The sequence below is a fragment of the Camelina sativa genome, chromosome 12 (assembly GCF_000633955.1).
Source record: "Camelina sativa cultivar DH55 chromosome 12, Cs, whole genome shotgun sequence".
NCBI lineage: Eukaryota > Viridiplantae > Streptophyta > Magnoliopsida > Brassicales > Brassicaceae > Camelina > Camelina sativa.
The window spans coordinates 17,308,143-17,320,989 of record NC_025696.1 but is presented as its reverse complement, the minus strand read 5'-3'; the positions used below and the strand labels follow the sequence as shown (position 1 = coordinate 17,320,989).

The 12,847-nt window shown below is 32.2% G+C and overlaps 1 protein-coding gene and 1 pseudogene across 1 annotated transcript in view; both read right to left on the bottom strand.

Annotated features, from left to right (window-relative positions):
• Window positions 1–1,823, bottom strand: part of LOC104732019 (importin subunit alpha-2) — a 4,766-nt gene extending 2,943 nt beyond the window's left edge. The window contains exons 1-7 of the mRNA XM_010451544.2: window positions 1,378–1,823; window positions 1,165–1,261; window positions 975–1,066; window positions 745–876; window positions 450–635; window positions 204–367; window positions 26–104 (exon numbers count right to left, since the gene is read on the bottom strand). Of these exons, the coding sequence (XP_010449846.1) occupies window positions 26–104; window positions 204–367; window positions 450–635; window positions 745–876; window positions 975–1,066; window positions 1,165–1,261; window positions 1,378–1,602 (975 nt within the window). The 5' untranslated portion in view covers window positions 1,603–1,823. The remainder of the gene's footprint in view (window positions 1–25; window positions 105–203; window positions 368–449; window positions 636–744; window positions 877–974; window positions 1,067–1,164; window positions 1,262–1,377) is intronic.
• Window positions 2,289–5,750, bottom strand: LOC109124802 (annotated as a pseudogene).

The following is a 12,847-nucleotide window of genomic DNA, read 5'->3' as shown; positions in this document are numbered from 1 at the left end:
CAACACTGTAGAAGAACAAACATACCTGTGTTTGCAGATCATCTCCAGTGACAATGTTACCAATAGTACGAAGCGCAGGAATAAGCACAGATGGTGATGGGTGCCTACAACAAAATAAAATTTGATAATATTCATTAACAGTTAACACATAACATTCATTATACAAACAAACAAACAATGAACTCTTGGGACTTGAAACTCACTGGAGAAGCTCGACGAGTCGAGGAACAACACCTGCTTCAATGACGGATTGGATCTTGTCATTTGTGCCATCGGAAAGGTAAGAGAGAGCCCAACACGCATCCGTTAACACTTCCTCATCAGTCGAATGAATCAGGCGTTCAAGAGCTGGAAGTGCTGGACGGACCTGTTATTAAGAGATCACAGATATTAAAGAGAAAAATTCCTTGATATTTGGGGAGAGATTAAGAGTGGAATGAGAGACAAACCTGGTCAAAAGGAGGCTGTGGCTTTCCCCTGCAGAAGTTTGAGAGGGTCCAAGTAGCATTTCTCAGCATTGAGAGTTTAGCATGCTCATTCAACTGAGAGAGCAATGGTATCAAAGCTCCCTGACCAAGGACGAGATCTCTGCACCGTGGAGAATCACCAGCAACATTCCCTAATGCCCAAACAGCCTTACACATGAACAGATCAAGAAAACAAACTTTAGAACATGCTTGCTCCCGAAAACAAACAAAAGTTGACTCCGGCGTGAGAAAAGACAATAGACACAACATATCTTACCTGCTCACGGACATCATCACTTTGAGAAGCCAACAGTTGAACAAAAATCGGAACAGCACCATGTTCAATGACCACCTTTGTATTCTCTGAAGTCCCAGAAGCAATGTTTGTCAATGCCCAAGCAGCCTCAAACTGAAACCACAGAACACACACAGAGATAGTATTTAGTATCAGATGATAATCCTATAGCAAATATGACAGACAGATACATAATAACGGATCCACCAAACCTGAAGCTGTGGATAATCCTCTCTGGTGAGGAACTCCACAAAGCGAGGAACAACACCAGCATCAATAACCTCTTCAATTGGAGGACTACGCTCTGCCAAAGTTCAAAACCATCGATTCATTTCAAGAAATTGCCAAATCGAATACAAACATACTAAAAAAAGAACCACATGCAAACATAGCAAAAATTACCAATCGAAAGCAATTTCCTGAACTGAGTAGTGGCTTCAAGCTGTAAGCCTCTATCCTCAGACAACACACCTCCAACCATAGAAGGCAAACTCTCCAACTTTACCAAAAAAAACCAAAATCAAAAAATCGGAATCGATCTAATCAGTTACAATCAGAGAGAACAAACACAGTACAAATCCTCAAAATCAATTCCAGATCCCTACAAGTATTTACCTTCTTCTCAACAGTGGATGAAGCAGGAACAGAAGAAGGAGCGAATTGAGGTAACTGATTAGCTTGAAGACCTTCGCGACGCTTCTTCTGTAAGCTTTCCTCACGCTTACTCTTACGGATCTCAACCATGTTGTCCTCTCTCCTCCGCCGTCCTTCTTCAGCATCAACCGCCACTTTGTAGCGGTTACGACGAACCTCAGTCTTAGCGTTAGGTCTCAAAGACATGGTGGTAGTGGTGGTGGTGGATACTGCTAAATCTCTCCTCTTCTTTGTTTGCTTCGTGCCGGTGAATGAAATGAAAGCCAAGGCGAGTGGAGAGAGTATATATATATATATATATATATATATCAAAAAGTGTATGTATAGGAATCGGCGGATAGATAGAGGATAAACCCTAGACGAAGTAGAGGGGAACGAGAAAAGAGGAAAAAAGAGCCACAGAGAGAATTTGAAGTGAGAGTTTCGTTGGCTTTACAGATACATTTGGTAAATTCTATAAGAAATTTTTAGATTCGTCGTTTACCTTTTGAGTTGACTTGTTTACTCGTTATAGTTAATTTAAAAAGTGATATCATAAGAAATTACAGTTTTGGCAAATTTGGCTATGTGAAATGAAATGGTACATACGAATTTTAAGGTATATTCGTTTTAGATAATAAAACACAATCATCGTCACTCAAGAAGGCTCAGCCAAGTTTTAAGAAGCTACACATATATAATATGTACGGGAGAGACATCTGATCTCTTAGAGGTGTTTTTATAAATGTTAAAGAGTCTTTGAGGAAAAATCAAACATGGTGACGAGGGTTGTTGGTTTTAGCGGAGGTCAAGGACTTCGTATTTGAGTTTGGCATTGAGGAAGACGTGTGAGCAATGCTCGTAGATTGGGTTACCGTCTTCTGATTCTTCGTGCGGGTGGAAGCCTCGTTGTTGGCAGTTACGGATCACGGATACACCTGATGGATCTGAGAGATGGAATATTCCGTGAGGCGTTGATTCGTCTGTTGGTGCCATTACAATTGCAACTGCCTCCGGTAGCATTATCTGGGACCAATAGATATAGATAACGATCTGAGTATAGTCGCAACATAAGTTATTAACATATGAGATAATTGAAAGGGGGAGTTTGTTATACCTGATACGAGTAGTGTGTGTGGAGATCAACTGATGACATGAAGCAAGTTTGTGTAGGGTGTGTCTGAAACCAAAATGTAATTAGCCACAAGAATCGATAAGCTTATCAACTAGTGGATACTATATGGATTCAGAACTGTTCCGAGTAGCTTTGTGGTAAGTCACCATCCGGAAATGGAAGATCTTTTCATTAGGGTGAGAGAACTTACATGAATCCAACCCAAGGGAAATAGAGAGAGCCTGTCCTGTACTTCGAATATTTCTTCTTCGTTTAGTGTTTGGCACTGACATTAACAAATGAAGATGGACCAAGTGTGAGAAAAATCCCAGGAAGAGTTGAAACAATCGTTATTGATGTCAATGATTAAGAAAAATGACGAACATACAGAATCTGAGGTAGACTCCTGCTTTGGGATTATGAGAGTAGTGATATGAAAAACCCTGTTTTTCTGCAAAAAAGGGAAAACAAACAGAATATAAGTGATGACAAGATGATTTAAGCTGATCATGAGATTTGAATAAATTAATATACATGCAAATGTTTCCATCAACGTACCAGAGAGCCAGCAAGTACTCCACAAGTTTCTAAATTCCTTTCTGTGTTTGACCGAGCTAGCCTTAGGAAATCATCCATTATGCGCACCGGCTTCAGCAAATTTAGATACAGGGAGACGACATTAGTAAAAAAACGAAAAAGAGAAATATTTCCTGCACCAATTCTAGCAAACTCTTCATAAGATGTAATGGACATAAATCTAATACTTTAATATAAAGCATATTTTCCAACACACTACTATTCAAATGTTCCACGGAATAGTTCAGGGTATATCCATGTGTTGATTCTTGATCACATAGTGGGAATAATCATGGGCTATCGTCTCAGATTTTCTATTTTGCACTCACAAAAAACTATGGAACTGATGGGAATTGCACAAATATAAAAGAAGAGATAGCTGGAACTTACAACATGCAAATGCTGATAAGTATTACTGCCCTCTTTTCCTTCTAGAGAAGGAATTGCAGGTCCTGGTCTAGGATCAGCAACTTTAGATGGGCAAATTTGGGCTAGCTCTTGATGAACTTGGGCAAGCACAGGAGGAGGGGAAGGTTGCTTCATACCAACAAACTGAAAGGGGTCTTCAGTTGCGTCACTAATAAACTGGGAATTTACTGCCTCAGAATGACGCTGCCATCGACCATCATCTAAGGAGAGTACAGAGTTCAGCGTTGCAATCTCTTGAGAATCACCATTAAGTGATGCTGCGGAACCGCTCAGTCCAGTGTCAATCAAACTGTAGAAACCCTTAGAGTAAGTTACGAATAGCCATGAATTTAAAATAGTAAAACTACAAAAGGCAACATATGATAAGTACTTACCCTGAATTTTCAGCAGAACAACCCCAGTCGGTATTACTCGGATATTGAACCTGTCATTCCATACAAAATAATATTTTAAGATCTGAAAGATTAACACTGGATTGGACCGCGAAGAGAAAGAAAGAGTGAGAAAATGTGGGGAGGATAACAATGATAACCTTTATCTCCGACTTGGGTGCAACCCACTGACTTTTTAGACCATTTGGACCTAGAAATGAATGTCTAGACAAAGTTGCTTGGTTTGGAGGCAGAAAATCAAATGATCTGCAGGTACAGGAGCACAATTAAAATCTCAATGATCATCGCGGATTAATATGGACAAGCACTTGAGTCTCATATACCTATTTCTTGTCTCGATACTTTGAAACTAAAGATAAATACTACAAAACACAAACAACAACCATTTTCAAACATGATACCATAAACAGAAAAGTCAAGTAGCATTAGCAGTTTAGTCCATCAGATTGGCAATTTGTCTGGTAAGATATGACCCAAACATCATCATTTTATGGTGATCACAGAAACAGACAGAGTTAACGCAAGGAAACCAATGACATATACGGGATTGCATGTCCCTATTTCTCAATGTTCCCAGATGCTAAGAGAACTTATGGTGTTGATTTCCTATCAAAGAGAATTACTGACAAGTGACAACTATACTTTGGGGAAATACTCACAGCTTCTGGAATTGCTGATCAATCGGTGTACGATTTGAAGATGAAGTTACATTATTGTTATACGTCCAGGATGGTTGAGATGTCGGCAAGGCTGCCTGTACCAGGGGAAAAAAATGAAAAATTACAGGAAACGCTGGTAAGAAAGCACAATGATTTGAAGTTTTGGGAACATGGATTATATCAAGATGCAAATGCAAAGTCTTAGACCTTGTTAATATCAGGACTGGAGTATGATGAAGCATTGTGGGAAGGAGGCCATTCAACAGCATCTGAACTATATGATACAACCGGGAGATCATTTCCAACCCGATGGGATTCCTCCTCGGCTCTGTTTAGCTTATCCACTAGCCGGTTAAATTCGGGTTTCAGAGACTCGAGCTCATTGATTACAGCACGCAACCTCTGTTGCACAAAAGAAAAAGAAACCACATCTGAGGACACTGCTATGTATAGTATAACACCAAACAACATTTTTGGAAGGATAAAACAGAAATACCTGACCTTCCTGCTCCCAAGTCTTTCTTGTGGAAGCGATGCTTGGTAATCTCGATGGAATGGAATTGTTTCAGAAATCAAACTGCAGAACAAAAACTTGTAAGCTCTTGCTTGGAAAAATACAAGTATGCCAAATGAATACTTTTTCTCCTCACCTTGAATATCTAAGAAGCATGATATACAAATCCACAACATTCTTCTCATCGCGATATATGCTGGCCTGAACCATCAAAAACCAGACAACAGGCCAATGAATTGAACTGATTTATTGAAAGTAGCCCGATTAGGTTTACTACGGAAACAAGAAATCGAACACTGTTCCAATCAACTCCAAAAAAAACTCTCTAATTGATAAACTAAACTCTCAAACACCCCTAACCTAGCAAATCGATCACTTCCTAAACTAACGGTGCGAAAATCAAATACTAGAAACGCTTCATATGAATTTGAGATTGAGATTCGTTGCGACATCGGGAACAGACCTGTCGGAGGAGATTATCGGCGATACGGTAGTAATTACGGAGAGGAATACGATTATCCACCTCGATCTTACGAGCAACCTTATTCAGATCAATCTTCATCTTCACCGTATCATCCGAGTTTCAAATCGCTGAGAGAGATCGAACGGATCAATGGCGCTGAGGAAAACGTAAGAGTCGGAGAGGAACTAAAAACTGTGTCGTTTTAAGAAACCAATGTCGACATGATGATTACCAAACCAAAGTTTTACTTTAAACTAGGTAATTAGTCTACGCAATGTGTATGCATAATTGTTTTACTAATGTATAAATTTCAAAAAAATTATATTAATATATGAATCTCAAAAAAAAATTTATAGCAATTTCTCAAAATAATACTTCTGTCAACATTTTTTTGGTATAGTTATTTATTATACAAAATTTAGAATATATAAACGTTTTTATATATCAAAAATTAACCAATACTACAAAAAATTATTACAAATTGATTAGCTATATTAATATAAATAATAATATAGAAATTTAAACATTTTCCTAATATGAGAGAATCTATGTTTATGATCATGTTTTATAGAGGTTAAACATTGATTTAAAGATATTTTCTTAATGACACTGTAAACATAAGAATGTAATATAGTAAAATTGAATCAAATAAAATTATCAAAAATTTAGTAACTACGTATAAAATTATTGTATATAGAATATTACTCATTTCAAAGTTTAAAGCAATTAAAATAATTAAAAATATATTAAAATTTTACCAAAAACATTTTTCTTGAAAGATAAATATATTAGTTGGAGAATCGGGCCTTGTTGATTCAATGATGACAAAAATATATATATATATATATATTAGTTGGAGGAATGAATGTAAAATTATTGGGTAGGAGTTAAATTTGAGTTAAATGGAGTTAAATGCCTTTAAAAGTGGGTTAATTATAAATAAATATTTTAATTTATTTTTGACTTAAAAGAAAAGGAATACCAAGTGGCTCAGTCAAAATCTAAACTTACACTTTTTGATTGTTTTGTTGATATAAACTCAACACTCACACATAATATTCCAAATTGAAAATATTACTTTTGAAGTGAAAAATTAAATTAGTTTTTTTAAAAAAATATATGAACTTCAATCTAAAGATTTTTTAAAACCCCAAGAATAACTTCAATCCTTTTGTTTTGTTTTTTTTTTGTTTTTCACTCATCAATTTAATTTATAGTGCTAGATTTCATACTAATGGTTTCATCTTTAGAGGATTTAGTTAAATGGTATTTTAATAATTATATTATTTTCTATATTTCACTTTTTCATTTAGCTTAAATCAAGAAAATCAATTTTTTATAATTAAAATATAAAATACTTTCTAAATTAAAATATAAAATCAAACTCTTACAACACATATTAGATATAACAACATTTGATATTGGTGAGAGATGAGGAGAGAATGATTACTTATAAGATGATAATCCAAATTAGATGATGGAGATAAATCTTTAAAAATAAAAACAATGTAAAATATATATATCATGTAGTCTCTAAAATTAAAATTTAGCATTAAAATTTTACAATGATATTTCATTTGGTTTTTGTAACCCATACAACAAAAATAATAAATTGAAAACATAAAAAAAAACATAAAAATATTTGAGATATTGTGGAAGAGAATGAGAGAAGTGGAAGAGAATGAGAGAATGTGAAAATGAGAAAGTGAAAAATGCCAATATGAGAGAATGAGGTAATGCTTATTTATATGATAAGAATTGATGGAAGTTACATTTAGAATTATTGGAGTTACAAATATTATTTATTGTGTTTGAATAAAATTGAGTGGTGGAATATGATTAATGCATAATTTATTTTATTTTTAGTTATAATTTTTTATTTTAATGTATGAATTAAATGTATTGTGTTAATTAGGTCTTAAATATTATTTAAAGCAATTAAACAATTAGAAAGAAAAAAAATTAGAAAGTAATAAATAAAAATCAACCAATAAGAAGAGACTAAAACCTTACTTTATATAGATATTAAGAGTCTTAGGGGTATAATTGGAATTAGCTAAATGGAATGATTTTAAAGTAACCTCTAAATTGCTTAGACCAACTGATCAGATTATGTATATGTTTACAAGTTACAACCCATAATTAAAACCACATCTGAATTCGGATTTTTTAAGTCAAATCCTTTATCAGATTTATCAGATTATGTATATGTTTACAAGTCACTTGGAATTAAATTTTGCCACATCAGATTTAGTTTTTTCTACTTAAAAAAAAATGAACAAAAACAAAAGACAATCTATGAATTTATATAAAAATCATAATTAATAATTAATATAAGTTCAAGAGATAATCTATGAATATGAACAAAAGTTTAAATATATTTAACTGTTCAAAATTTTAAGCCAACTGATGTTCAACCGTTAAAAATAAGCTATATTTAGTACTAAGTTAGTTTAAGGATATTATATCACTAGAAAACTGACGCATCTTGAATATGAATATTTTACCAACAGTTACATATATGCCAAACACTTTTCGGAATTCTAATTATATCCAGTGTCGTGCCTCATGTATATTGAAAAGAGCATTTGCCTAAGGCCACATAATATAAAAAATTGTAAGGCCACATATATTTTTTTACGTTAGCTTATGTATTTAGTTTGTAAATGTGTTTACACTTTTTATTTTAAAAATCTATAATATTTTTTTTGTTATTAATTCTTCTTATTTCATATTTCATAATCTTTTATTTGCATTATTAAAGTATTATATAATTTATTAAATTTTTGAAGGAAAATGAAAAACTACATAAAAGTTGAGAACTTGTATTAAAAATTTATACGAAAAGATATTATTAATTAACTAACAAAATGCTAATGTATAATAACAAATAAAATAGACTCTCAAATATCATGCCATCTATTTTTTATTGTCACATTAGCATTTTGTTGGTGTGGTTGCAAATTTTCAACTTTCATGTAGTTTTTCAATTTTACTTTCAAACATCTAATACATTATAAAACACATACGTAGAAATATTTTACTTATGTTTTGTTTATATTTTGCATATGTTTTGCTTAGTTTTTGTTAATATATATTCAGTATTTCAAAGAACCAAAAAATGACTAATTTGCTGCCATATATAAATAATCACACATACAATTTAAATTTATATAAAATTTAATGTAAACTATACTCAATCTATCAAGCAATCAGATAATTTATATATACGTAGATGATTTTTTCATAGTCCCAAAATAATATAAATATATAAACAATTAAAAATACATATCATCTACATTTCTGATGGGTAACCATCTAGTATATATATATATATATATATATATATATATATATATTATTTTAAACTTTTTTTTAACACAAAACAAAATCAATTTTTCGCCCTAAACCAATATGAACCTAAGCACGGCACTGATTCTATCATTACCAATCATTAGACTTGGGATAATAAATATTATTATGACCAAACTAGACTTGGGATAATAAATATTATTAGGACCACACACTTCTTTAAATGTAGATACAAAAATATTCCCTATCCAAGATTTTTGGATTAAGGGTAACTTACTATTAACTGGAGTGTATGATACATAGTGTGTATTTTTAAAAGGAAATGACACAGATCCGACTTCTTTCTCCTCCATCTATACTCTCTCCGCCATCAATATTAATATTCAATGCTTTCTAGTTTCTACACTTTTTTTGTTAAACTTAGTTTTCAGAATTTACTGCAGGAAGATTAAATGCTACAAGAGGCAAGTAAATGAAGATTAAGAAACCAATGTCGACATGATTACCAAACCAAAGTTTACTTTAAAAATCAGAGTCTTAGGGGTATAGTTAGAATTAGCTAAATGGAATGATTTTATTATTGTCTTAATAACCTCTAAATTGCTTTTAGTTGCTTAGACCAACTGATCAGATTAGATTATGTATATGTTTACAACCCTTAATTAAAACTGCATCTGAATTTGGTTTTTCTTAAACCAAATGCTTTATACTATAGATTACAAGTCATTTGGCCAATTAAATTTTGCCACATCATATTTTAGGTTTTTCTAATTAACAACTCATCAAATTTGCACTAAAAATGAACAACTCATCGCCACATCAGATTTTACTTAGTGTACGTAAAAGAAGATTCAATGTTGCAAGACTATTTTTCCAACGTTACTAAATCAACACTTTAATATTAACATAACGCCATATTCTTTGATTGGTCCGATTACTTTTCTAAATAGTAATCTTTTTTTGTAATTGAAATTAATTGTTAAGGTTTAAAAAATTTGAATCAAAGTTTTAGGATTGCTTTCATTATTACAAGTTTTGGATTAGCAAAAAGTAGATGATTACCATACAATAAGCAAGATAACTCTACATAAAAAAATATATTTGTCGGTGAGGTCATGATCAATATTAATATATAGCTTTAATGCTTTCTACACTTTCTTTGTTCAACTTCATTTTCAAAACTTACTGCATGTACAAGAAGATTAAATACTGCAAGACTGTTTTTTTCAAAGTTACTAAAACATCACTTTAATATTAACATGACATCATATTCTTTGATTGGTCTAGTTACTTTTCTAAATAGTAATTTTTGTTTGTCAGTGAAATTGATTGTTAAGGTTTAAAAATTTTCAATCAAAATTTTAGGATTACTTTCATTATTATAATTTTCGGATTAGCAAAAAGTAGATGATTACCATACAATAGGCAAGTAATCTACATAAAAAAAATATTTGCCGGTGAGGTCATGATCAATACTAATATATAGCTTCAATGCTTTCTACACTTTCTTTGTTAAAATTTGTTTTCAAAACTTACTGTAAGTACAAGAAGATTAAATACTGCAAGACTATTTTTTCAAAGTTATTAAAACATCACTTTAATATTAACATGACATCATATTCTTTGATTGGTCCGATTACTTAACTAAATAGTAATTTTTTTAAGTGAAATTAATTGTTTTTTTTTTATCAAAGTGAAATTAATTGTTAAGGTTTAAAATTATGAGGAATTAAAAACTGTGTCGTTTTAAGAAACCAATGTCAACATGATTACCAAACCAAAGTTTACTTTAAAATCAAATTCTTAGGGGTATAGTTGGAATTAGGTAAATGGAATGATTTTATTATTACCTTAATATCCTCCAAATTGCTTTTAGTTGCTTGGACCAACTGATCAGATTATGTATATGTTTTTTTTGGGTGTAATGTTAAACTTTATACCAATCTAGTGCAGAGTTAGTAGCCAAAACTCAACATAGATAGCTATCAAAATGGAAACCAACAAACACAACAAATCTCACTTATATAGCTCTTTGCTTTTCCAAAACTTCTCTAGATCAACACACTTATATAGCTATCTAGTCCAAAACTCCAAATTAAAAGCTAATTTTTGCTACCTTAGCTGCGGTAGCTTCTTCTTTAGTGGTTGGACGGTAAATCAAATCAAGCAACACAAAAAGGGTTGAAACACACACACAAAACAACTTGAAACCTGCAAACACACACACACACACAATTAACATTACACACATGCCTCAGACTTCGATTTCGAACTCAATCAATCAAAAGCTACAATAGACTTCTGATAAAACAAAACAAGACCTCTGAGGCATGTGTGTAATGTTAATGAATCATAAACACAAACAAGACCTCTGAAAGAGATAAAAAAAAGATGGGTTTTTAAATTGAATTGAGGGATAAGAGAGAGAGACTTTTGAAAGTGGGATTAGAGAAAGAAGACGCAACTCTCTTCTTCTGATCTTGGAATGTGACAGTGGAGATGATTCACAGAGCAAAAGATTGATTCGTCGTGATGGTGGAGAGGATTCACCAGAATCAAAGAGCAAAAATTGAGTCGTTGTGACGGTGGAAACTGGTGAGGAGCAATGAAAATCGTGAAGTAAAAGAGCAAACGTTGTCGTTTTGCTTCAAAAAATTTAGAAAAAAAAAAAAAACAGATTGTCAATTTAAAATTAATTACAACAACCCATTTATAAACGGGTTTAAAAGGATAAACCTATTTAACATTATTTGTTTTTTAGATGGATTCGGGTCTAAAAATATTACAATGAACCCGTTTAGGTCCGCAAGCTTAATGCCCATCTTAACATCACTATATATGCCATTTATTAAGCAGTAAGCTAAAATAGGTTAGTGGAAACACAATCACTAAAGGTGATATAAATATGGTTGTATTAGGCTGATCAAAAACCTAAAACAAGTAACTATGTAGACAATCAATGAGTAATTATAACTTCAAACTTAATGATCATTGATTCGTACTTTCTACGGTATTGGTTTTCAACTAGTGTGGTGTTGTCTCATTTATGTTGTGAATGGAACAAACAAGAAAAGAAAGAAACAGCAACAATTGTCTGCGATATTTATTGAAACGACAAGTATTTTTATTAACCAAGAGTGAAAAAAAAAAAACGAACAACTGTGCATAGCTGCATACAAGTTTTAATGGAAACATGAAACACATGAGTAGGCAGGCTCACTACCAAACCAATCACGTTCCATTTCCACATCAAAACCCTTTTCCTTGTACCCTAAAAGCTCGACTCTGTCTGCAATTATTAAAGCAATTTTTATAAATATCTGTTTCTTTATAAAAAAAAATTGCATTTACATTTACTATGAAGAAAACACATTAGTTGTCGAAAAAAAAAACCACATTAGGATTTGTAAAAGTAAGTAATTAAAATCAACTTATTTTCTCACCAAACTCTCATGACCAGATGCACATGTGGGTCTTCTAGGGGGAAGTTGCTTGCGAGGCGTTCTCTGAAAATAAAATACAACGAAACAAAACTTAGTTGAATAATTAAGAGTATTATTAACCAAATGCAATTACTGGTTTAAGCATTATTACCTGTAATTTGGGTCTTAGATTTTCTATTGCCGCTATTGTTCTCTCATCTATACTTGCTTCTTGCTGTGAAAATATCAAATATATAGTAAAAAACCATTACAAGAATGCTTTCAACATGTCAAAAAGATTGAAATATGAATATTTAAATTACAGTTTGATATATTGCATAAATTGATAATATATACCTTGTGTAAAGCCCAATCTGCTGAATCAAAGAAAGCACGTTTGTAATCCTGCATTGATTTTAAAGTTTGTTAATCAATAATCAACAACAAACTAACGATCATACGAATAAATATGAAAATAAGTGGGTTACTTAAAAGTTAAAGATGATTCACCTTAGAGATAAGAGGCTTTTTCTTTGGCACAAGTCCTCCGTATTTATTTGCACCAGTGGTA